At 44.0% G+C, this 26,996-nt stretch overlaps 1 protein-coding gene across 1 annotated transcript in view; it reads right to left on the bottom strand.

The window, feature by feature from the left end:
* LOC147700923 (C-type lectin domain family 2 member E-like) overlaps positions 1-26,110 on the bottom strand; it is an 88,774-nt gene extending 62,664 nt beyond the window's left edge. Inside the window, exons 1-2 of the mRNA XM_086929270.1 lie at positions 26,026-26,110; positions 25,733-25,959 (exon numbers count right to left, since the gene is read on the bottom strand). Of these exons, the coding sequence (XP_086785396.1) occupies positions 25,733-25,959; positions 26,026-26,110 (312 nt within the window). The remainder of the gene's footprint in view (positions 1-25,732; positions 25,960-26,025) is intronic.
* Between the last annotated feature and the right edge of the window lie 886 nt (positions 26,111-26,996).

Genomic DNA, 26,996 nt, shown 5'->3' with positions numbered 1-26,996 from the left:
TGGTATTTCATGGATTTATTGCCGACTTCTTTGACTCAATTGAGAGAATAGCAGGAAGATGCTCCTGATAATGAACAATTAAAATGGTTGAAATTGAGTTATAAAAATATTTATCAGGATTTACATGTGAATAAAGATCAGAAGTATATTCTGCCTGATTCAATGTTACAGCCTATATGTAAATATTTGCATAATCAAATTCTTGCAGGAAGCGATAGTTTAATCAGGATTTTCAAGAAGTACTTGGAGAATACAGGAGGTATTAAGTTTGCCATTTGAAAAATGAAGGTGAACTATTGTTATGAATTGCATTGGCAAATTTACTAGATTGCAAGCAGATTTTATTGAGGACTACTTGGCCTTAAATATATCTTGGTATGGTCTGGTCTGTTTGTTCTCTAAATGGGTCAAAGCATTTCCCATTTGGACAGCAGATTGCCTCACAGTAGCCAAATTGCTTTTGAGGGACGTAGTACCACAATTTGGCCTCCCAACTTAAAGTAAGTCTGATCGGGGCAATCATTTTAAGAATAAAATGCTAAAGATAATTTGTACAGTTTTTTAGACCAACCAACGGTTTTGCTACAGTTTGCTACAGTTACTGACTACAGTCCTCTATTGTGGTGGAGACAAGATGGCGAAAGTCTGTGCCTTAACAGGCTTGAAATGGCCTAAAACACTTCACTTGGTGTTGATCAATATGAGAAGTACTCCAAACAGGAAGACATGCCGATTGCTCCATAAAGTCATCATGGGTAGAGCAATAAGACAAGCACATGTACCTTAAATGTATCTCTCGCTAGGTGAATCAGGTCTTTGAAGGCAACAAGACATTGCTTGCCACAGCGTGAATGCAGGGGACTGGATTCTGATCCCACATCCAACAAACAATTGAGAAGGGTCTAAGGGCAAGTTTACCGACCGGCCCAGATATGTGCCCCGAACACAATATACAACAACAATTAATACCTGGGGGTCTGAGAACAAGTAAGTGAGTCAGACAAATCGGATCACTATACCAAGACTACGCAAAATAACACCAGTGAGAGAAAGTTGGTAACTACAGGCCTAATCAAGGCTCAAGAGTATATGGAGAAAAATAGTTCCCATCAGAAGCCACACTGTACCGCCCTCATTGTCATCATTTGGGTTCTCCTTACCCAGGAGACAGAACGGCCAGTAAGTTGTTACCGTGACCGGAATGTGGTATGCGGGAAGTACAGAAAAGAATGTAAGTGGCTAATGAAAAAGCAGTGTATGGTGGTTAGAGTGAAAAGTGAGGGGTAATAGTAAAATTAGGTGAACTGGGTAGAAAAAAGAAATTTATTAATATCTCCCAATCCCTAAGATTAAAAGGCAGGTGTGGGTGCGGGTTTTAAATAATAACCGCACATTATAGTGGTCGACATGTTTCTGCATTACAAAGAAAAGAGTTTCTAATGCATTCTTCAGGACCTTGTTGGAAATGCACTACTGCTTTGTGAATAATGATGAAAAATAATGAAAAAATATCACCTGGATGTCCAGGCGTACTCAACCGTATACTGTTAATGCATAGTGGCATTGGATCCAAAACGAAAGACAAACAAACAAATAAACAAAGAAACAAATGAGCATGAATAATTACTCAAGTAGTTCCTATTTCAAAACATACTGTGATTGCAATATGTTCACTCATACAAGGACACAGTCTCTAGTAAACACTCACCCATGTATGTTGGTTGAGAGGCTTCACCCCACCTGGCTGCAGCGCAGGTCAAAGGAGCACCGCTCTAAAGATAATCATAAAACATTTACAGCGCGGTTTCATTAAGAAAAAGGAAATAAAATAGAGTTTACTTGGAGACAGGAGGTAGTGTGAACCTCCAATGCATCATTTGATGGTTAAATTGTAGACACCCCGCCGTGATATAGCAAGCTCAGGGAAGGCAGGTACCAGATGTTAGCGCATGGAAGGTCTGTCAAATTATACAGTAACCAATGCGTTGGGTTAAACAAGAGCTGCGTGGCTTAACGATGAAACTCAGGGACGAGTTAGCACTATGATAAATGCCGTGATTGGATACTGGTAGATGGGTGTCGTCTCTGCTACTGCCATGTAATATGCAACACCTTTTGTCTCAAAAAAGCGGAGAGCCCATTAGGAGCGGTAACTTCTCCGTATGAGTATTAGCAGGCTTGTCAGTAAGCGCCGCGATAAGCGCAAAGCCTTTTGTCTCAGAAAAGCGGAGAGCCCATTAGGAGCGGTAACTTCTCCATGCGAGTATTAGCAGGCTTGTCAGTAAGCGCAGCGAGGAGCGCGATGGCACGCTTACCTTTCCGTCGGTGTCTCCGGGCAGTCCTCAGTACTGCTTGGGGGGGCACCGGCGATGAATCGCAGAGCTTCTTTGTAAACTCGTATTTTGCTCCCAGGGCGTCACGTGACCAGGTGCGGTCACGTGGTGCAAAGAATTCTGGGATTTGTAGTTCAAAGCGCAGTTGCGCTTGATAGTAATTTGAAAACCAGAGTTCGAACAAGGTGCATAGTTCGAAAAATTGGCGCAGGGGGGTACACTACCTAACTAAGGCAAAATGTGTCTGTATGGTTAGGAGCAAGCCCCTCTCATGTGTGTTACTAATACACATTGGTGTTGTGGAGGTAGAGATAATAGTTCGATAGGCAGCTAGCAACTACACTCGTTTAGATGTTTTCGAGTGGTAAGAAAAAACTATTCAAAGCACCAATCAGAGGGACATCCAGGGTATTGGCTCGTTGAGGCCCTCCTTGTCGCTATTCAGGCGGTACACCCATTTTTGTTCAATTTTAAACAGGAAACGACTGACATCTGCACATGAGTCAGGAATATGCGGTTGTTCTAAGACAGTCCAGCAGAAGTCCTCAGGACCATGACCCTTCTCCAAAAAATGTGCTGTTAGGCGAGTGGCTTGTTTCCGACAGCGCACTGTACTTTTGTGTTCTTGGATGCGCGTCCGTATTCTCCTGGTCGTCATGCCAACGTATCGTAATGGACATGGACACGTTATCAAGTAGATAAGATTACTGCTGTTGCAGTTCGTGAATTTGTTCTGTGTCCATGGGCGGTTGGTGCCTATGTCGACCTCGGTGGACTTGCAGGTCTGGGGACAGACAGTACAAGTCCCACACGGATGGTGTCCGACCACAGGTGGTAAGTCCCATAGGGTACCCACTTGCCTCACTTCCTTGTTGTGTGGGCGTGTGTGGACTAGCTGGTCTTTTAGATTTGGTCCTCTCTTGTAGGCAAAAATGGGCAAGGCGATGTCATCACCTCCGGTTTTCAGGATAGACCAGTGTTTTTTTATGATCTTTTGCATCTGGTTCGATCGACTGTTGAAGGTGTTTACGAAAACAATGCGATCGGTCTTTTCTTTAGGCGGGAGGATTTCCAGTAGGGCCTCCCTGTTGTTGTTGGACGCCCTCTTTTTGGACTGGCGGATGATTTTCTTGGGATAGTTTTTCTCTTTCAGTTGGGCCTCCAGATTCTTCGAGTGGGTCTCAAAAGATTCCTTGTTGGAGCAATTTCTCTGAACCCTGAGGAACTGACCAAAAGGTAAGTTGTCCCTCAGGGCTCGCGGATGGCAACTATCATATCGCAATAGTGCATTCTTAGCCATTGGTTTGCGATATAACTCCGATTCGATACCAGTCGGAGTGGCATGTAGCCTAAGATCCAGAAAGGCCAACGATGTTCTGCTGTATTCAATGGTGAACTTGAGGTAGGTGTTCTTACTATTCAACCATCTGTGAAAAGACACTAGATCTTCTTCCGTGCCACGCCACACCACCAGGATGTCGTCAATGTAACGTTTCCATACATGTAGTGATGGTAAGTATGGATTGGTGGATACTAGGACATCTTGTTGCTCAAAGTTGTGGACGTACAGGTTCGCCAGGCTCGGCGCAAAAACACTGCCCATACTGGTCCCAGATGTTTGCAGGTAAATGGTATCCTCAAAGCGAAAGTAGTTCTCTTTCATAGCAATCTCCGCTAAATGCATGCTGAAGTGTGTTGGAGTTATGGATTGGTGGTTAGTTTGCTCCAACAATGTGCCTACTACCTCTAGGGTCTCGGTTTGCGGGATTGATGTGTATAAAGACTCAACATCAAACGATACTAAGATGTCAGTTTCGATGTTATATTGTATTGTTGGAAGGAGTCTTAAGACATCTTTCGTGTCCTGTAGGAATGTTGGCATTGCTTTAACCATTGGGTTCAGAAAATAATCGACAAAAGTCGAGAGTGGTTCCAAAACCGACCCAATCCCTGAGATAATGGGCCTGCCAGGAGGCGGCCTCTGTGGTTTGTGCACCTTGGGAAGGCAGTAGAAGTACGGAATCGTGGGGTGTTTGGTGACCAGGTACTGTCCTTCCTGTGATGTTATCCAACCCTCAGTTGTAGCTTCCTCTACTAAGGTACTTATTTTGGATTGTAATCCTTCTGTTGGATCTGCTCTCAAAGGTAGGTAGGATTTCCGATCACTTAGTTGCCGGAGGCATTCGTTTCTATATGTCTCGGTGTCTAAGATAACAGTGGCTCCGCCTTTATCGGCCGGCTTGATAGTAATCCTATCATTGGATGATAGTAAGCGTAAGGCCAGCTGTTCATCTCTTGAGAGATTCATGAAGGGTTTGATCTCTGTTCTGTAGAGGTGTGCGACATCATTCTCCACAGCTGTTTCAAAAGTTAAAACCTTGGGAGGTAAGACAGCGCTCGGTGGATTGAATGAAGAAGGTCTCTTCAGTCCAGTGTTTTTCTCTCTAGTGGCGGTTTCCAAGTTTGTTGGTTTGGAAAAAAAGTAATGCAATCTTATTTTTCTAAAGAACTTTGCTAGTTCAATTTGAGCCTGGAAAGGATCACCTTTCTGGGTTGCTACGAAACCCAAACCTTTATTCAAAAGGCGCTCCTCGTTGGTGGAGAGTGCATGTGAACTGAGGTTCATCACGAGGCTATCTGGTTGCTTGTCCCTGCAGTGTCTTGTGGGACTTTCTTCCCGCTGCGTAGGTCCATCCTCGATTGTGGTGGGGTGTTCGTATCCGTGTTCCAATGGACTTGTTGTGGCATGGTTCCTTGTCTCCTCCTGCCCCTGCCTCGTCTCTGGCCAAACCCTAAAAAAGGAAAGGTACCCGGGCCTTGTTGCATTTGGGGTGGACAGAAGGGAGGACCCATTTGAGGAGGACAATTAGGTCCCATCATCCAGGGGTTGACTGGCCACCATGGTTGGAAGTTGTTAAAGTTCTGCGGCTGGTTTCTCCAATTTCATCTATTTCCTCGGCCCCTAGGGTATGGTTAGAAGGTCCAGTTTGTGATGTGTCTGAATCACTAGAGGCTCCATCTGAACTGGATGTGCCATAGGTAGAGCCACCCTTTTTGCCACCTCGATTGAATGCAGGCGCTGTGTATGTGTCGCTAGTGTATGGGTATACTTTCTCCATGGAAAATTTCGCTAGGTCTTTCTTAAACTTCTCTAATTTTGTGAATAGAATAGATTCCTTGAAGTCTTTATTGCTCTTATCGGTATCATCTTGTCCTTTTTTGAATAATCCACTTTTTAGAGTGGTTTTTATCTGGCCCTCAAGTACCTGAATTTCAATTAGTATTGTATCCGCCACTCTTTTTGCGGTTTTAATAATCAGGACTAACCAGTCCCTTGTGCACCTCCAGGCTATCATTGACCAATCCTTGAGAAATTCTTTATCATCAAGAAATAGGCGTGGTGCGTTATTGACAATGAGGCCTGAGGGTGCACAATTGCCTCGAAGGTATTGGGCCATGATCATACCATGGACAGATGTTCTAGAGTGGGATTTTTTTTAGGATTAAGACTTTACTCCAACCATCATCGTTATTTGTTACCTGAGGTGGAGCCGGAACACTATCTAACAGACTAGGGTTTTCATCCAGAATATTTTGTACCTCCGCACTCTCAAAAGCTAAACCCCAATTGGTAGCCATCGTCTGAATGCCAAACACAGCAAAGGCACACTACGAAGGGAATTTCTCGCAGTAAACTCTATTGTGCTGGCGACCAGAATGATCAACCAGTGTTAAAAAGACCCACAGCCTTGGCTGTACTTATCACACATCCAACAAACAATTGAGAAGGGTCTAAGGGCAAGTTTACCGACCGACCAGATATGTGCCCCGAACACAATATACAACAACAATTAATACCTGAGGGTCTGAGAACAAGTAAGTGAGTCAGACAAATCGGATCACTATACCAAGACTACGCAAAATAACACCAGTGAGAGAAAGTTGGTAACTACAGGCCTAATCAAGGCTCAAGAGTATATGGAGAAAAATAGTTCCCATCAGAAGCCACACTGTACCGCCCTCATTGTCATCATTTGGGTTCTCCTTACCCAGGAGACAGAACGGCCAGTAAGTTGTTACCGTGACCGGAATGTGGTATGCGGGAAGTACAGAAAAGAATGTAAGTGGCTAATGAAAAAGCAGTGTATGGTGGTTAGAGTGAAAAGTGAGGGGTAATAGTAAAATTAGGTGAACTGGGTAGAAAAAAGAAATTTATTAATATCTCCCAATCCCTAAGATTAAAAGGCAGGTGTGGGTGCGGGTTTTAAATAATAACCGCACATTATAGTGGTCGACATGTTTCTGCATTACAAAGAAAAGAGTTTCTAATGCATTCTTCAGGACCTTGTTGGAAATGCACTACTGCTTTGTGAATAATGATGAAAAATAATGAAAAAATATCACCTGGATGTCCAGGCGTACTCAACCGTATACTGTTAATGCATAGTGGCATTGGATCCAAAACGAAAGACAAACAAACAAATAAACAAAGAAACAAATGAGCATGAATAATTACTCAAGTAGTTCCTATTTCAAAACATACTGTGATTGCAATATGTTCACTCATACAAGGACACAGTCTCTAGTAAACACTCACCCATGTATGTTGGTTGAGAGGCTTCACCCCACCTGGCTGCAGCGCAGGTCAAAGGAGCACCGCTCTAAAGATAATCATAAAACATTTACAGCGCGGTTTCATTAAGAAAAAGGAAATAAAATAGAGTTTACTTGGAGACAGGAGGTAGTGTGAACCTCCAATGCATCATTTGATGGTTAAATTGTAGACACCCCGCCGTGATATAGCAAGCTCAGGGAAGGCAGGTACCAGATGTTAGCGCATGGAAGGTCTGTCAAATTATACAGTAACCAATGCGTTGGGTTAAACAAGAGCTGCGTGGCTTAACGATGAAACTCAGGGACGAGTTAGCACTATGATAAATGCCGTGATTGGATACTGGTAGATGGGTGTCGTCTCTGCTACTGCCATGTAATATGCAACACCCTTTGTCTCAAAAAAGCGGAGAGCCCATTAGGAGCGGTAACTTCTCCGTATGAGTATTAGCAGGCTTGTCAGTAAGCGCCGCGATAAGCGCAAAGCCTTTTGTCTCAGAAAAGCGGAGAGCCCATTAGGAGCGGTAACTTCTCCATGCGAGTATTAGCAGGCTTGTCAGTAAGCGCAGCGAGGAGCACGATGGCACGCTTACCTTTCCGTCGGTGTCTCCGGGCAGTCCTCAGTACTGCTTGGGGGGGCACCGGCGATGAATCGCAGAGCTTCTTTGTAAACTCGTATTTTGCTCCCAGGGCGTCACGTGACCAGGTGCGGTCACGTGGTGCAAAGAATTCTGGGATTTGTAGTTCAAAGCGTAGTTGCGCTTGATAGTAATTTGAAAACCAGAGTTCGAACAAGGTGCATAGTTCGAAAAATTGGCGCAGGGGGGTACACTACCTAACTAAGGCAAAATGTGTTTGTATGGTTAGGAGCAAGCCCCTCTCATGTGTGTTACTAATACACATTGGTGTTGTGGAGGTAGAGATAATAGTTCGATAGGCAGCTAGCAGCCACACTCGTTTAGATGTTTTCGAGTGGTAAGAAAAAACTATTCAAAGCACCAATCAGAGGGACATCCAGGGTATTGGCTCGTTGAGGCCCTCCTTGTCGCTATTCAGGCGGTACACCCATTTTTGTTCAATTTTAAACAGGAAACGACTGACATCTGCACATGAGTCAGGAATATGCGGTTGTTCTAAGACAGTCCAGCAGAAGTCCTCAGGACCATGACCCTTCTCCAAAAAATGTGCTGTTAGGCGAGTGGCTTGTTTCCGACAGCGCACTGTACTTTTGTGTTCTTGGATGCGCGTCCGTATTCTCCTGGTCGTCATGCCAACGTATCGTAATGGACATGGACACGTTATCAAGTAGATAAGATTACTGCTGTTGCAGTTCGTGAATTTGTTCTGTGTCCATGGGCGGTTGGTGCCTATGTCGACCTCGGTGGACTTGCAGGTCTGGGGACAGACAGTACAAGTCCCACACGGATGGTGTCCGACCACAGGTGGTAAGTCCCATAGGGTACCCACTTGCCTCACTTCCTTGTTGTGTGGGCGTGTGTGGACTAGCTGGTCTTTTAGATTTGGTCCTCTCTTGTAGGCAAAAATGGGCAAGGCGATGTCATCACCTCCGGTTTTCAGGATAGACCAGTGTTTTTTTATGATCTTTTGCATCTGGTTCAATCGACTGTTGAAGGTGTTTACGAAAGCAACGCGATCGGTCTTTTCTTTAGGCGGGAGGATTTCCAGTAGGGCCTCCCTGTTGTTGTTGGACGCCCTCTTTTTGGACTGGCGGATGATTTTCTTGGGATAGTTTTTCTCTTTCAGTTGGGCCTCCAGATTCCTCGAGTGGGTCTCAAAAGATTCCTTGTTGGAGCAATTTCTCTGAACCCTGAGGAACTGACCAAAAGGTAAGTTGTCCCTCAGGGCTCGCGGATGGCAACTATCATATCGCAATAGTGCATTCTTAGCCATTGGTTGCGATATAACTCCGATTCGATACCAGTCGGAGTGGCATGTAGCCTAAGATCCAGAAAGGCCAACGATGTTCTGCTGTATTCAATGGTGAACTTGAGGTAGGTGTTCTTACTATTCAACCATCTGTGAAAAGACACTAGATCTTCTTCCGTGCCACGCCACACCACCAGGATGTCGTCAATGTAACGTTTCCATACATGTAGTGATGGTAAGTATGGATTGGTGGATACTAGGACATCTTGTTGCTCAAAGTTGTGGACGTACAGGTTCGCCAGGCTCGGCGCAAAAACACTGCCCATACTGGTCCCAGATGTTTGCAGGTAAATGGTATCCTCAAAGCGAAAGTAGTTCTCTTTCATAGCAATCTCCGCTAAATGCATGATGAAGTGTGTTGGAGTTATGGATTGGTGGTTAGTTTGCTCCAACAATGTGCCTACTACCTCTAGGGTCTCGGTTTGCGGGATTGATGTGTATAAAGACTCAACTTCAAATGATACTAAGATGTCAGTTTCGATGTTATATTGTATTGTTGGAAGGAGTCTTAAGACATCTTTCGTGTCCTGTAGAAATGTTGGCATTGCTTTAACCATTGGGTTCAGAAAATAATCGACAAAAGTCGAGAGTGGTTCCAAAACCGACCCAATCCCTGAGATAATGGGCCTGCCAGGAGGCGGCCTCTGTGGTTTGTGCACCTTGGGAAGGCAGTAGAAGTACGGAATCGTGGGGTGTTTGGTGACCAGGTACTGTCCTTCCTGTGATGTTATCCAACCCTCAGTTGTAGCTTCCTCTACTAAGGTGCTTATTTTGGATTGTAATCCTTCTGTTGGATCTGCTCTCAAAGGTAGGTAGGATTTCCGATCACTTAGTTGCCGGAGGCATTCGTTTCTATATGTCTCGGTGTCTAAGATAACAGTGGCTCCGCCTTTATCGGCCGGCTTGATAGTAATCCTATCATTGGATGATAGTAAGCGTAAGGCCAGCGGTTCATCTCCTGAGAGATTCATGAAGGGTTTGATCTCTGTTCTGTACTGCTTTGTGAATAATGATGAAAAATAATGAAAAAATATCACCTGGATGTCCAGGCGTACTCAACCGTATACTGTTAATGCATAGTGGCATTGGATCCAAAACGAAAGACAAAGAAACAAATAAACAAAGAAACAAATGAGCATGAATAATTACTCAAGTAGTTCCTATTTCAAAACATACTGTGATTGCAATATGTTCACTCATACAAGGACACAGTCTCTAGTAAACACTCACCCATGTATGTTGGTTGAGAGGCTTCACCCCACCTGGCTGCAGCGCAGGTCAAAGGAGCACCGCTCTAAAGATAATCATAAAACATTTACAGCGCGGTTTCATTAAGAAAAAGGAAATAAAATAGAGTTTACTTGGAGACAGGAGGTAGTGTGAACCTCCAATGCATCATTTGATGGTTAAATTGTAGACACCCCGCCGTGATATAGCAAGCTCAGGGAAGGCAGGTACCAGATGTTAGCGCATGGAAGGTCTGTCAAATTATACAGTAACCAATGCGTTGGGTTAAACAAGAGCTGCGTGGCTTAACGATGAAACTCAGGGACGAGTTAGCACTATGATAAATGCCGTGATTGGATACTGGTAGATGGGTGTCGTCTCTGCTACTGCCATGTAATATGCAACACCCTTTGTCTCAAAAAAGCGGAGAGCCCATTAGGAGCGGTAACTTCTCCGTATGAGTATTAGCAGGCTTGTCAGTAAGCGCCGCGATAAGCGCAAAGCCTTTTGTCTCAGAAAAGCGGAGAGCCCATTAGGAGCGGTAACTTCTCCATGCGAGTATTAGCAGGCTTGTCAGTAAGCGCAGCGAGGAGCGCGATGGCACGCTTACCTTTCCGTCGGTGTCTCCGGGCAGTCCTCAGTACTGCTTGGGGGGGCACCGGCGATGAATCGCAGAGCTTCTTTGTAAACTCGTATTTTGCTCCCAGGGCGTCATGTGACCAGGTGCGGTCACGTGGTGCAAAGAATTCTGGCATTTGTAGTTCAAAGCGCAGTTGCGCTTGATAGTAATTTGAAAACCAGAGTTCGAACAAGGTGCATAGTTCGAAAAATTGGCGCAGGGGGGTACACTACCTAACTAAGGCAAAATGTGTCTGTATGGTTAGGAGCAAGCCCCTCTCATGTGTGTTACTAATACACATTGGTGTTGTGGAGGTAGAGATAATAGTTCGATAGGCAGCTAGCAACCACACTCGTTTAGATGTTTTCGAGTGGTAAGAAAAAACTATTCAAAGCACCAATCAGAGGGACATCCAGGGTATTGGCTCGTTGAGGCCCTCCTTGTCGCTATTCAGGCGGTACACCCATTTTTGTTCAATTTTAAACAGGAAACGACTGACATCTGCACATGAGTCAGGAATATGCGGTTGTTCTAAGACAGTCCAGCAGAAGTCCTCAGGACCATGACCCTTCTCCAAAAAATGTGCTGTTAGGCGAGTGGCTTGTTTCCGACAGCGCACTGTACTTTTGTGTTCTTGGATGCGCGTCCGTATTCTCCTGGTCGTCATGCCAACGTATCGTAATGGACATGGACACGTTATCAAGTAGATAAGATTACTGCTGTTTCAGTTCGTGAATTTGTTCTGTGTCCATGGGCGGTTGGTGCCTATGTCGACCTCGGTGGACTTGCAGGTCTGGGGACAGACAGTACAAGTCCCACACGGATGGTGTCCGACCACAGGTGGTAAGTCCCATAGGGTACCCACTTGCCTCACTTCCTTGTTGTGTGGGCGTGTGTGGACTAGCTGGTCTTTTAGATTTGGTCCTCTCTTGTAGGCAAAAATGGGCAAGGCGATGTCATCACCTCCGGTTTTCAGGATAGACCAGTGTTTTTTTATGATCTTTTGCATCTGGTTCGATCGACTGTTGAAGGTGTTTACGAAAGCAATGCGATCGGTCTTTTCTTTAGGCGGGAGGTTTTCCAGTAGGGCCTCCCTGTTGTTGTTGGACGCCCTCTTTTTGGACTGGCGGATGATTTTCTTGGGATAGTTTTTCTCTTTCAGTTGGGCCTCCAGATTCTTCGAGTGGGTCTCAAAAGATTCCTTGTTGGAGCAATTTCTCTGAACCCTGAGGAACTGACCAAAAGGTAAGTTGTCCCTCAGGGCTCGCGGATGGCAACTATCATATCGCAATAGTGCATTCTTAGCCATTGGTTTGCGATATAACTCTGATTCGATACCAGTCGGAGTGGCATGTAGCCTAAGATCCAGAAAGGCCAACGATGTTCTGCTGTATTCAATGGTGAACTTGAGGTAGGTGTTCTTACTATTCAACCATCTGTGAAAAGACACTAGATCTTCTTCCGTGCCACGCCACACCACCAGGATGTCGTCAATGTAACGTTTCCATACATGTAGTGATGGTAAGTATGGATTGGTGGATACTAGGACATCTTGTTGCTCAATGTTATATTGTATTGTTGGAAGGCAGGGGCGGCTGGTGACATTTGAAAGTGGTGCGGCGTAAACTAATTTGCATATTGCACTGCAGCGAGCGAGTGCAGCGAGCGAGCCCGAACCACCTTGCATTCATCCATACATCATTCATGCATCCACCCACCCACCCATCCTGCATTCATACATCATTCATTCATGCATCCACCCATCCATCCATCCTGCATCCACCCATCATGCATGCATCCATGCATCCATCCATACATCATTCATGCATCCACCCATCCACCCACCCATCCTGCATCCATACATCATTCGCTCGCTGCAGTGCAATATGCAAATTAGTTTACGCCCCACCACTTTCAAATGTCACCAGCCGCCCCTGCCTTCCAACAATACAATATAACATCGAAACTGACATCTTAGTATCGTTTGATGTTGAGTCTTTATACACATCAATCCCGCAAACCGAGACCCTAGAGGTAGTAGGCACATTGTTGGAGCAAACTAACCACCAATCCATAACTCCAACACACTTCATCATGCATTTAGCGGAGATTGCTATGAAAGAGAACTACTTTCGCTTTGAAGATACCATTTACCTGCAAACATCTGGGACCAGTATGGGCAGTGTTTTTGCGCCGAGCCTGGCGAACCTGTACGTCCACAACTTTGAGCAACAAGATGTCCTAGTATCCACCAATCCATACTTACCATCACTACATGTATGGAAACGTTACATTGACGACATCCTGGTGGTGTGGCGTGGCACGGAAGAAGATCTAGTGTCTTTTCACAGATGGTTGAATAGTAAGAACACCTACCTCAAGTTCACCATTGAATACAGCAGAACATCGTTGGCCTTTCTGGATCTTAGGCTACATGCCACTCCGACTGGTATCGAATCGGAGTTATATCGCAAACCAATGGCTAAGAATGCACTATTGCGATATGATAGTTGCCATCCGCGAGCCCTGAGGGACAACTTACCTTTTGGTCAGTTCCTCAGGGTTCAGAGAAATTGCTCCAACAAGGAATCTTTTGAGACCCACTCGAAGAATCTGGAGGCCCAACTGAAAGAGAAAAACTATCCCAAGAAAATCATCCGCCAGTCCAAAAAGAGGGCGTCCAACAACAACAGGGAGGCCCTACTGGAAATCCTCCCGCCTAAAGAAAAGACCGATCGCATTGCTTTCGTAAACACCTTCAACAGTCGATCGAACCAGATGCAAAAGATCATAAAAAAACACTGGTCTATCCTGAAAACCGGAGGTGATGACATTGCCTTGCCCATTTTTGCCTACAAGAGAGGACCAAATCTAAAAGACCAGCTAGTCCACACACGCCCACACAACAAGGAAGTGAGGCAAGTGGGTACCCTATGGGACTTACCACCTGTGGTCGGACACCATCCGTGTGGGACTTGTACTGTCTGTCCCCAGACCTGCAAGTCCACCGAGTCGACATAGGCACCAACCGCCCATGGACACAGAACAAATTCACGAACTGCAACAGCAGTAATCTTATCTACTTGATAACGTGTCCATGTCCATTACGATACGTTGGCATGATGACCAGGAGAATACGGACGCGCATCCAAGAACACAAAAGTACAGTGCGCTGTCGGAAACAAGCCACTCGCCTAACAGCACATTTTTTGGAGAAGGGTCATGGTCCTGAGGACTTCTGCTGGACTGTCTTAGAACAACCGCATATTCCTGACTCATGTGCAGATGTCAGTCGTTTCCTGTTTAAAATTGAACAAAAATGGGTGTACCGCCTGAATAGCGACAAGGAGGGCCTCAACGAGCCAATACCCTGGATGTCCCTCTGATTGGTGCTTTGAATAGTTTTTTCTTACCACTCGAAAACATCTAAACGAGTGTGGTTGCTAGCTGCCTATCGAACTATTATCTCTACCTCCACAACACCAATGTGTATTAGTAACACACATGAGAGGGGCTTGCTCCTAACCATACAGACACATTTTGCCTTAGTTAGGTAGTGTACCCCCCTGCGCCAATTTTTCGAACTATGCACCTTGTTCGAACTCTGGTTTTCAAATTACTATCAAGCGCAACTGCGCTTTGAACTACAAATCCCAGAATTCTTTGCACCGCGTGACCGCACCTGGTCACGTGACGCCCTGGGAGTAAAATACGAGTTTACAAAGAAGCTCTGCGATTCATCGCCGGTGCCCCCCCAAGCAGTACTGAGGACTGCCCGGAGACACCGACGGAAAGGTAAGCTTGCCATCGCGCTCCTCGCTGCGCTTCCTGACAAGCCTGCTAATACTCGCATGGAGAAGTTACCGCTCCTAATGGGCTCTCCGCTTTTCTGAGACAAAAGGCTTTGCGCTTATCGCGGCGCTTACTGACAAGCCTGCTAATACTCCTACGGAGAAGTTACCGCTCCTAGTGGGCTCTCCGCTTTTTTGAGACAAAGGGTGTTGCATATTACATGGCAGTAGCAGAGACGACACCCATCTACCAGTATCCAATCACGGCATTTATCATAGTGCTAACTCGTCCCTGAGTTTCATCGTTAAGCCACGCAGCTCTTGTTTAACCCAACGCATTGGTTACTGTATAATTTGACAGACCTTCCATGCGCTAACATCTGGTACCTGCCTTCCCTGAGCTTGCTATATCACGGCGGGGTGTCTACAATTTAACCATCAAATGATGCATTGGAGGTTCACACTACCTCCTGTTTACTAGAGACTGTGTCCTGGTATGAGTGAACATATTGCAATCACAGTATGTTTTGAAATAGGAACTACTTGAGTAATTATTCATGCTCATTTGTTTCTTTGTTTATTTGTTTGTTTGTCTTTCGTTTTGGATCCAATGCCACTATGCATTAACAGTATACGGTTGAGTACGCCTGGACATCCAGGTGATATTTTTTCATTATTTTTCATCATTATTCACAAAGCAGTAGTGCATTTCCAACAAGGTCCTGAAGAATGCATTAGAAACTCTTTTCTTTGTAATGCAGAAACATGTCGACCACTATAATGTGCGGTTATTATTTAAAACCCGCACCCACACCTGCCTTTTAATCTTAGGGATTGGGAGATATTAATAAATTTCTTTTTTCTACCCAGTTCACCTAATTTTACTATTACCCCTCACTTTTCACTCTAACCACCATACACTGCTTTTTCATTAGCCACTTACATTCTTTTCTGTACTTCCCGCATACCACATTCCGGTCACGGTAACAACTTACTGGCCGTTCTGTCTCCTGGGTAAGGAGAACCCAAATGATGACAATGAGGGCGGTACAGTGTGGCTTCTGATGGGAACTATTTTTCTCCATATACTCTTGAGCCTTGATTAGGCCTGTAGTTACCAACTTTCTCTCACTGGTGTTATTTTGCGTAGTCTTGGTATAGTGATCCGATTTGTCTGACTCACTTACTTGTTCTCAGACCCCCAGGTATTAATTGTTGTTGTATATTGTGTTCGGGGCACATATCTGGTCGGTCGGTAAACTTGCCCTTAGACCCTTCTCAATTGTTTGTTGGATGTGTGATAAGTACAGCCAAGGCTGTGGGTCTTTTTAACACTGGCTGATCATTCTGGTCGCCAGCACAATAGAGTTTACTGCGAGAAATTCCCTTTGTAGTGTGCCTTTGCTGTGTTTGGCATTCAGACGATGGCTACCAATTGGGGTTTAGCTTTTGAGAGTGCGGAGGTACAAAATATTCTGGATGAAAACCCTAGTCTGTTAGATAGTGTTCCGGCTCCTCCTCAGGTAACAAATAACGATGATGGTTGGAGTAAAGTCTTAATCCTAAAAAAATCCCACTCTAGAACATCTGTCCATGGTATGATCATGGCCCAATACCTTCGAGGCAATTGTGCACCCCCAGGCCTCATTGTCAATAACGCACCACGCCAATTTCTTAATGATAAAGAATTTCTCAAGGATTGGTCAATGATAGCCTGGAAGTGCACAAGGGACTGGTTAGTCCTGATTATTAAAACCGCAAAAAGAGTGGCGGATACAATACTAATTGAAATTCAGGTACTTGAGGGCCAGATAAAAACCACTCTAAAAAGTGGATTATTCAAAAAAGGACAAGATGATACCGATAAGAGCAATAAAGACTTCAAGGAATCTATTCTATTCACGAAATTAGAGAAGTTTAAGAAAGACCTAGCGAAATTTTCCATGGAGAAAGTATACCCATACACTAGCGACACATACACAGCGCCTGCATTCAATCGAGGTGGCAAAAAGGGTGGCTCTACCTATGGCACATCCAGTTCAGATGGAGCCTCTAGTGATTCAGACACATCACAAACTGGACCTTCTAACCAAACCCCTAGGGGCCGAGGAAATAGAAGAAATTGGAGAAACCAGCCGCAGAACTTTAACAACTTCCAACCATGGTGGCCAGTCAACCCCTGGATGATGGGACCTAATTGTCCTCCTCAAATGGGTCCTCCCTTCTGTCCACCCCAAATGCAACAAGGCCCGGGTACCTTTCCTTTTTTAGGGTTTGGCCAGAGACGAGGCAGGGGCAGGAGGAGACAAGGAACCATGCCACAACAAGTCCATTGGAACACGGATACGAACACCCCACCACAATCGAGGATGGACCTACGCAGCGGGAAGAAAGTCCCACAAGACACTGCAGGGACAAGCAACCAGATAGCCTCGTGATGAACCTCAGTTCACATGCACTCTCCACCAACGAGGAGCGCCTTTTGAATAAAGGTTTGGGTTTCGTAGCAACCCAGAAAGGTGATCCTTTCCAGGCTCAAATTGAACTAGCAAAGTTCTTTAGAAAAATAAGATTGCATTACTTTTTTTCCAAACCAACAAACTTGGAAACCGCCACTAGAGAGAAAAACACTGGACTGAAGAGACCTTCTTCATTCAATCCACCGAGCGCTGTCTTACCTCCCAAGGTTTTAACTTTTGAAACAGCTGTGGAGAATGATGTCGCACACCTCTACAGAACAGAGATCAAACCCTTCATGAATCTCTCAAGAGATGAACAGCTGGCCTTACGCTTACTATCATCCAATGATAGGATTACTATCAAGCCGGCCGATAAAGGCGGAGCCACTGTTATCTTAGACACCGAGACATATAGAAACGAATGCCTCCGGCAACTAAGTGATCGGAAATCCTACCTACCTTTGAGAGCAGATCCAACAGAAGGATTACAATCCAAAATAAGTACCTTAGTAGAGGAAGCTACAACTGAGGGTTGGATAACATCACAGGAAGGACAGTACCTGGTCACCAAACACCCCACGATTCCGTACTTCTACTGCCTTCCCAAGGTGCACAAACCACAGAGGCCGCCTCCTGGCAGGCCCATTATCTCAGGGATTGGGTCGGTTTTGGAACCACTCTCGACTTTTGTCGATTATTTTCTGAACCCAATGGTTAAAGCAATGCCAACATTCCTACAGGACACGAAAGATGTCTTAAGACTCCTTCCAACAATACAATATAACATCGAAACTGACATCTTAGTATCGTTTGATGTTGAGTCTTTATACACATCAATCCCGCAAACCGAGACCCTAGAGGTAGTAGGCACATTGTTGGAGCAAACTAACCACCAATCCATAACTCCAACACACTTCATCATGCATTTAGCGGAGATTGCTATGAAAGAGAACTACTTTCGCTTTGAGGATACCATTTACCTGCAAACATCTGAGACCAGTATGGGCAGTGTTTTTGCGCCGAGCCTGGCGAACCTGTACGTCCACAACTTTGAGCAACAAGATGTCCTAGTATCCACCAATCCATACTTACCATCACTACATGTATGGAAACGTTACATTGATGACATCCTGGTGGTGTGGCGTGGCACGGAAGAAGATCTAGTGTCTTTTCACAGATGGTTGAATAGTAAGAACACCTACCTCAAGTTCACCATTGAATACAGCAGAACATCGTTGGCCTTTCTGGATCTTAGGCTACATGCCACTCCGACTGGTATCGAATCGGAGTTATATAGCAAACCAATGGCTAAGAATGCACTATTGCGATATGATAGTTGCCATCCGCGAGCCCTGAGGGACAACTTACCTTTTGGTCAGTTCCTCTGGGTTCAGAGAAATTGCTCCAACAAGGAATCTTTTGAGACCCACTCGCAGAATCTGGAGGCCCAACTGAAAGAGAAAAACTATCCCAAGAAAATCATCCGCCAGTCCAAAAAGAGGGCGTCCAACAACAACAGGGAGGCCCTACTGGAAATCCTCCCGCCTAAAGAAAAGACCGATCGCATTGCTTTCGTAAACACCTTCAACAGTCGATCGAACCAGATGCAAAAGATCATAAAAAAACACTGGTCTATCCTGAAAACCGGAGGTGATGACATTGCCTTGCCCATTTTTGCCTACAAGAGAGGACCAAATCTAAAAGACCAGCTAGTCCACACACGCCCACACAACAAGGAAGTGAGGCAAGTGGGTACCCTACGGGACTTACCACCTGTGGTCGGACACCATCCGTGTGGGACTTGTACTGTCTGTCCCCAGACCTGCAAGTCCACCGAGGTCGACATAGGCACCAACCGCCCATGGACACAGAACAAATTCACGAACTGCAACAGCAGTAATCTTATCTACTTGATAACGTGTCCATGTCCATTACGATACGTTGGCATGACGACCAGGAGAATACGGACGCGCATCCAAGAACACAAAAGTACAGTGCGCTGTCGGAAACAAGCCACTCGCCTAACAGCACATTTTTTGGAGAAGGGTCATGGTCCTGAGGACTTCTGCTGGACTGTCTTAGAACAACCGCATATTCCTAACTCATGTGCAGATGTCAGTCGTTTCCTGTTTAAAATTGAACAAAAATGGGTGTACCGCCTGAATAGCGACAAGGAGGGCCTCAACGAGCCAATACCCTGGATGTCCCTCTGATTGGTGCTTTGAATAGTTTTTTCTTACCACTCGAAAACATCTAAACGAGTGTGGTTGCTAGCTGCCTATCGAACTATTATCTCTACCTCCACAACACCAATGTGTATTAGTAACACACATGAGAGGGGCTTGCTCCCAACCATACAGACACATTTTGCCTTAGTTAGGTAGTGTACCCCCCTGCGCCAATTTTTCGAACTATGCACCTTGTTCGAACTCTGGTTTTCAAATTACTATCAAGCGCAACTGCGCTTTGAACTACAAATCCCAGAATTCTTTGCACCACGTGACCGCACCTGGTCACGTGACGCCCTGGGAGCAAAATACGAGTTTACAAAGAAGCTCTGCGATTCATCGCCGGTGCCCCCCCAAGCAGTACTGAGGACTGCCCGGAGACACCGACGGAAAGGTAAGCGTGCTATCGCGCTCCTCGCTGCGCTTACTGACAAGCCTGCTAATACTCGCATGGAGAAGTTACCGCTCCTAATGGGCTCTCCGCTTTTCTGAGACAAAGGGTGTTGCATATTACATGGCAGTAGCAGAGACGACACCCATCTACCAGTATCCAATCACGGCATTTATCATAGTGCTAACTCGTCCCTGAGTTTCATCGTTAAGCCACGCAGCTCTTGTTTAACCCAACGCATTGGTTACTGTATAATTTGACAGACCTTCCATGCGCTAACATCTGGTACCTGCCTTCCCTGAGCTTGCTATATCACGGCGGGGTGTCTACAATTTAACCATCAAATGATGCATTGGAGGTTCACACTACCTCCTGTTTACTAGAGACTGTGTCCTGGTATGAGTGAACATATTGCAATCACAGTATGTTTTGAAATAGGATCTACTTGAGTAATTATTCATGCTCATTTGTTTCTTTGTTTATTTGTTTGTTTGTCTTTCGTTTTGGATCCAATGCCACTATGCATTAACAGTATACGGTTGAGTACGCCTGGACATCCAGGTGATATTTTTTCATTATTTTTCATCATTATTCACAAAGCAGTAGTGCATTTCCAACAAGGTCCTGAAGAATGCATTAGAAACTCTTTTCTTTGTAATGCAGAAACATGTCGACCACTATAATGTGCGGTTATTATTTAAAACCCGCACCCACACCTGCCTTTTAATCTTAGGGATTGGGAGATATTAATAAATTTCTTTTTTCTACCCAGTTCACCTAATTTTACTATTACCCCTCACTTTTCACTCTAACTACCATACACTGCTTTTTCATTAGCCACTTACATTCTTTTCTGTACTTCCCGCATACCACATTCCGGTCACGGTAACAACTTACTGGCCGTTCTGTCTCCTGGGTAAGGAGAACCCAAATGATGACAATGAGGGCGGTACTGTGTGGCTTCTGATGGGAACTATTTTTCTCCATATACTCTTGAGCCTTGATTAGGCCTGTAGTTACCAACTTTCTCTCACTGGTGTTATTTTGCGTAGTCTTGGTATAGTGATCCGATTTGTCTGACTCACTTACTTGTTCTCAGACCCCCAGGTATTAATTGTTGTTGTATATTGTGACTGGATTCTGATCCACAAGGCATGTTTGGGTGAGCATTGGAGTGGCCCATATCAAGTTATTGTGACCACCTATAGGGAATTCAAGTGTGCTGGAGTGCCTCAATAGATCCACGCATCCATTGCAAAGAAGTCAGAGCAGGTGAAATGGTGAAAGAGGCAGAAGCTGATGATCTAATTGCACAAACCACTGAACAAGGTGACAGTTCAGGTGACAGTCTATGTCAAATTCACAGCATATCTCCAGAGTGGTATGAGGAAATTGTAAAGGTCGAAGGTCATGTTGAAAATCATGTTGAAAATTCAAAAACAAATTTGCAGAGACAATTCCAAGTGACAGTTCAGATGAAGAGCTTGAAACTCCAGAAGTCCAGTTACAAAATTGTCAAAGTGGAGGGCTGTTGCCATGCAAATGAGCAAAGCATAGATAGCAGAAATGAAAAAGTAGACTCTGGTCAAAGTGATGGGCTTGATATGTTGCAGCTAAAAATCAAAGCTGAAAAGACCGCCACTTGGAGATAAAAACTTGCTGTAGAAAGAACAGACAGCAGAAAACTTGAGCAAAATACGAGATCAAGTGAGAGACAAAGTTCTGAGAGAAGCTGAGACTAGAGGCTGTCACTGAAGAAGTAAGTGTTGAGGAAGTCCCCAGAAAGAGAACCTGCAAGCTGAAACATTGTGAGCCAGAGTTTAAGACAAGATAGCAGTCAGTCTTGGCAAGACAAGAGCAAAGCGCCAACAGATAACAGATTAATCCGAAGTATTGTTCAACAGAGTGGGTATATCTGGCGACAGTATCAGAGGATGATACAAATAAAGACTATTGCTTCCCATTGTACAGGTGCCATGATTACTGTGTGAGTGACAAAGATTTAGAATCTAAACCACTTTGAGAGTCTAATAGAGAATTTGAAATATTGTTTTTGAAAAAACCCAAGACAAGACAAGGGAATGTGATTGTATGGATGACATTACTATCTTTTATACTAGTGATATTAGTTGGCCTGTTGGTGTGTTGAAACCTTTGGGAAATGTTTCGCAACATATAACTAGTGATGCTGTAAGTAGACATAATCGTAAGGAATTAGGAATACCGGAAAAGTTTGTGATTTTAGGGATAATGTATATACAAGAATTGTCAGAGACTATGTGACTATGTGAACATCATACGGATTAGTGATAGTTTCATGTGTACATTTGTTTCCAAATCTACTTTGGAAGGGGAAATTTATGATCAACAGACACTTTCCTACTAGCTCTCTTGCAACGTGTTTGTTTTTACCTTTAATTATGAGGAGATTCATTCTCCATATCTGACTAATTTTATTGTAACATTGGAAAATGTATTCATAAGTGAAGATGGTGAGTTGAAATATGGTAAGTATTTAAAATAAATTGTACAAATCAGAGCTAAAACTAATCTTTATTAAAATAGGAAGAGCATGATTTTATTTTGGAATATAGTGAGAGAGATATAAAGATAGTGAGAACTCAAGAATAACATCAGACTGCCATGGGAGGGATCAGGGAAGCAGAATAATTTAGGCTTTTCTAGTTTACACATAAAATTGAGGCTGGAGCAGCAGCGACTGCCACTAGAGAGCATCAGGGTGCCGCCCACATTGTTTTTCAAGTTATGTGGATGGTAATTGCAAAGAGAAATTATCATCCACATAAGTTGTTTTCATTCTTAATTAAATAAGGTCTTTAAGCCCGTGCTGGGTGCTGCTTAAGTGCCTGGCTGCCTCTCTCACTTGCTGTGATGAGCCAGGCAACCAGGCATTTTCGAGAGTGGCACAAGATCTAGTGAGCAAGTGTCATTCAGCATTTCCTTTTTTTTTTGTTCCCAAAGCAGGCTGGGGGCTGACCAAGTGCCAGCCCTGGCCTGAAATATTCAGGATTCTGAAGAAACCTCTAATTCATGATGCCAGCAGCATCATATTTACAAGCAGTCCCGGGTGTCTAGGGCATAAGCCCTGTATACTGGGGACTGCAACTCAATAACTTTCAAAGGCTGCAATTAACACCCTTTCCCAACTCATCACCTGTAATGTGTTTTGAAAGGGTATTGCTTGCAGCCTGTGAAGGATTGCAGGTATGAGGCATGTGACTCGAGGTCAGAGAGTCATGAGATTCTGTGAGCTCAAGCAATCGGAGGCCAAGGGGGAACGCTTGGTGCTCTCAAGACTCCCATCTGGAACAGCAGCAGCGCTCCCTGTTGCAGGCTCTGGTGCATGTTCCAGAGCAAGATTTGGCAGTAAGTGGAGCCGGGGGAAAGGAGGACTTCCATCATACCTGCAAGCAGTAACGGTCGGTAGGGGAGTACCTGCCGGGGCGGTGACGTGTGGAGGGGGGGCAGGGTGGGGGTAAAACGTATTGATAATGGAGGTTTGCAGGTAAGAATTTGTTGCCCGCACTGCATTGCATTTGGGGATGCAGTGCACGCAACGAAATTCGTTTGATTTATTTATATGTTTACTTACCTGCAAACCTCCATTATCCATACATTGCTAACCCCCAACCAGCCCCTCCCCCTCCCCACGTCACCGCCCCGGCAGGTACTCCCCTACCGACCGCGGCTGCCTGAAAGCCTGTGATTCGTTGTTATTGTTTTTGAAACAATAAAAACAAACCGCAGGCTGTCACAGCAGAGCATCCAACCGGAGCTCACATACTCAAGTGCTCCCTTTGTGAGCTTTTATCATGCGTGGCATTTTACTTTAGTACATCAGTTTATATTACTTTATCGGGAGGAATTTATTAAACTGTCAATAAATGCCTCTCAATATAGTGATATAATATGATTTACTATAGTTAAAATCTCCCGCATGTTAAAAGCGGTAAAACTATCATGTAGAAGAATTGAATAAGGAGCATGACCTGAGACAAACAAAGAGAGGTTATGGGCAATTGGTTACTGACATTTTGGGGCTATTGTTCCTCCTATGCTTTTAGTCGAGAATGATATAAAGATTAGACAGTTGTCTAGAATTGTAGACAGTCCTGCCACGGATACAATAGGGACTTTCAAGCAGGGGAATGTAGAGATGCTGAAAATGTGGGCAATGATAATGCAGAACCATCGTGGCTTAGTTATTATCTTGGCTAAAGAGGGCGGAGTCTGTAAGGTAATTGGGGCAAAGAAGTGTTGTAATTATTTCCCTGATTACAGTGGAGCGATTAAGGCATAAATTACTAGCATAACTAAACTGATATATGAGATTGAGAACTGGAAGATGTTTGGGAAACTGTAGGGTCCTGGATAAAGAGTATAGGGAATGGTTTTATGAAAATATGTGAATGGCTAAGTAGTATTGGTGCTGGAGCTCTTAAAGATGTTCTACCACTAATAATAATAATAATGTTCATTTGTGCAAATTCTTTGTTGCTCTTATTAAAACTAATAAAATGTCAAGTGAAAGGATGTGGTGATAAGAAAGGAAAGAAATAAGGTGATATCTAAACTTGAAAAAGGAGGAGATAAGAGGACTAGTTTGAATTTACCAACAGATGACCCAATTGAAGGAGAATGCCTGGAGAACTAAAAGGCTAATGACTTCAAAGACCATTGCTTGAATTAATATATTTTTTTGGTTTATAAAATAGGAACGGAGAACTGTTACTGTGTTTTTCGAAACATGGAAATGTGCAAATATTGTGTGAAAATAATGTTGAAATGTTTCAGTTTTAATGATGCATAAAGTTGTAACCAATGAACTTGATGCAAGTTACCAACGCCACTTAGAAGTCTAGATCATGCTATGAATAGTTATGGCACATTTTCGTGTAGTACGCCATTATTTTAAAAAATGGATGGACCTCTACCCTTATTTCCACAGAGCATTGAGCAAATGCAATCAATATCTAGCGATGTGCCACATCTTATTAGAAAGTGTGTGTTGTGAATTAGGCTTCCATGATGTACTCAAAGTATCATTTTCAAGGACTCCCGCTGGAAGGTCTGCTGAAGATGTGTTAGTTCTAGGAGAAATTGATTAAGAAATGCTGCATTTTTATTACACATCATCAGAGAACAATTGCTGAAGAAGCAATGGAAGATTTCAATTTCCTTAAGAAATGGGTTAGTGCTAAATAATTGTGTTGGTTTTAATTATTATGTTGATTATTCTGATGTGTCAAATATGATCCTAGTCATGATCATACCATGCTAAATTTTCAGAATCTATTAATAGATTCTGTGATTTTTCTGTAAAACCTCCGGTATTCTGTGTTTTGTGGGATTACTTTTGCCATTTCCTTGCAGGTGACCTGACATACTGTTGGTGCTCTTTGTGAGACTGAACCTTGAATTTGTTTGCTTCGAACATGTATCACTAATGTTTTAAGATTTTGGTTTTATCTGTACTTCTGTATTTCTGAGCCATCATGGCAATTCATGCATTTTTGCTATGTATCACATTTTTGACAATTCTGTGATCAATATTTTCTTTTGCCCTTTTCGATCTAGAACTCAGTCCTTTATGCACCTATTATGTTATTCTGTTTAAATCTGCTAAATTGGGGTTTCTCCAACGAGGAGTGTAGTCTCTATTTGCCAGATTAATGAGAAACTTCAGATATGAAATATTACTGTTAGAATTCTTGGGATATAAAATACTGGGGTTCAGTTGATTATTGGGGTTTGGCTCCCACACCTCTTTTGGACTCTAACTAGGGCCACACATTTTAAGCACCACTTCACACTATCTTGCTTCAAAGAATTGTCACAGGACTGAATGGACCACCTCCTCTTTACCGTTCTGCCACGGATCTTGATTAGCTAACATTTATACTAACATATTTGAACACCCTGCTACAACATAAGATCCGGGCAGAAAAAGGGGGATGATAGGTGACAAAGTGTGATTCATTCATTCATGCATTCATTCATGTGTGTGTAGGATATGAAGAAACATTGGCGGGCCGACAATTTATGGTTAATGCACACAAAAGACTTAAAGAAACACACTGACCGTTTCAGTTTCACAGTTCTTACCAGCTCAAGCTGGTTGTCTATCACAGCCAGGGAGGAGTTAAGTGCAGCACATGAGTCCTTGGCCACCGTCCAGGTTCCTTCAGCTTCAGAGAAATAGAAGCACTTGTTCCGGTACCAGATCCAACCATCGTCACAAGGGGGCAGCACCTCACCGTCCTTTATATTCTCTGCAGCACTGGTTTGTAGACGCCTTTTCTGGATATACTGCTCAGAGCCTGGATATAAAACTGCAAAAGCAGAAATTGAACTATAAATCAGAACATTCAAGTAGAATTATAAGTGATAAGACCCACCTGATACTCTTACCACTGCTAAAGAGCGCAGGACCCGTACAATGACGTTGGCTTTATAATCTGGCGGGTAGTGACCTTGGGACATATTTACAAAAAATGCTGGAGCACAGTGTTACGCCAAATTTGCCAATGTTGCTCTCCTACGTTTTTTAAATGCAGGGATGTGCTGTATTTACAAAAATACGGAGCACCCCTGCGCATCTCCTAGCGCTGGCACTAAAAAAGCTGCCTAGCACCATGTTGCAAGGGTGCCTGCACTACAAGGGTGATTGTTTATGTGCAGGAAGGGACACCTAACAATCTATAATGGTGATCTGCTCTTTCTATGTGTGCTGCAGTATGCAGCACACATAGAAAGAGCTATATATGAAGAGAATAATTTCTCTTCCCATCGCCGACCTAAGACCAGGTATTGCATGGTCTTAGTTTTTGGCGCTGCCTCAGCCTTGTAAATATGAGGCAGTGTCAAAAAGCAATGGGTGTTGCTATGGAACACCCACTGCAACGCCCACTGCAAGCCCCTTTGCCACTTGAGCTTGCATACTGCACACAGTGTTTGCTGATTCTTTGGATTACTTGCTGTACTCTGCAACGAACGTAAGATCAAGACAAACTGTCTTGGGAAAAACTTGGATTGGAAAGTGAAAGGATTCGCGTTTATGAACAATCGTAACACTCCTTAGAACCCTTTTGTAGGTCCGAATTGACACCACATTTACAAATCATATACTTGGACATAATAGCCTTGAGGAAGTCAACTGATCACACCCTATGCGACGAAACACGTGTTGGCTGTGTCTGAAAACACCAGAATAAAGCGGGAACAAGAAAACCAAAAGAAAATGTGTATATCCTGTCTTTACATTACTGTATATGCTTGTAATTTATAGGGAAACCTTGCTATAACCGAAAACGTGTGCTTGGGAGTAGAACTTAATTTTGAGAGCTTTGCTCTTGCCTCGTGGAGTTTA

This window comes from Lissotriton vulgaris, chromosome 7 (assembly GCF_964263255.1).
Source record: "Lissotriton vulgaris chromosome 7, aLisVul1.2, whole genome shotgun sequence".
Taxonomy (NCBI): Eukaryota; Metazoa; Chordata; class Amphibia; order Caudata; family Salamandridae; genus Lissotriton; species Lissotriton vulgaris.
This window is presented reverse-complemented; position numbering and strand designations above follow the sequence as displayed.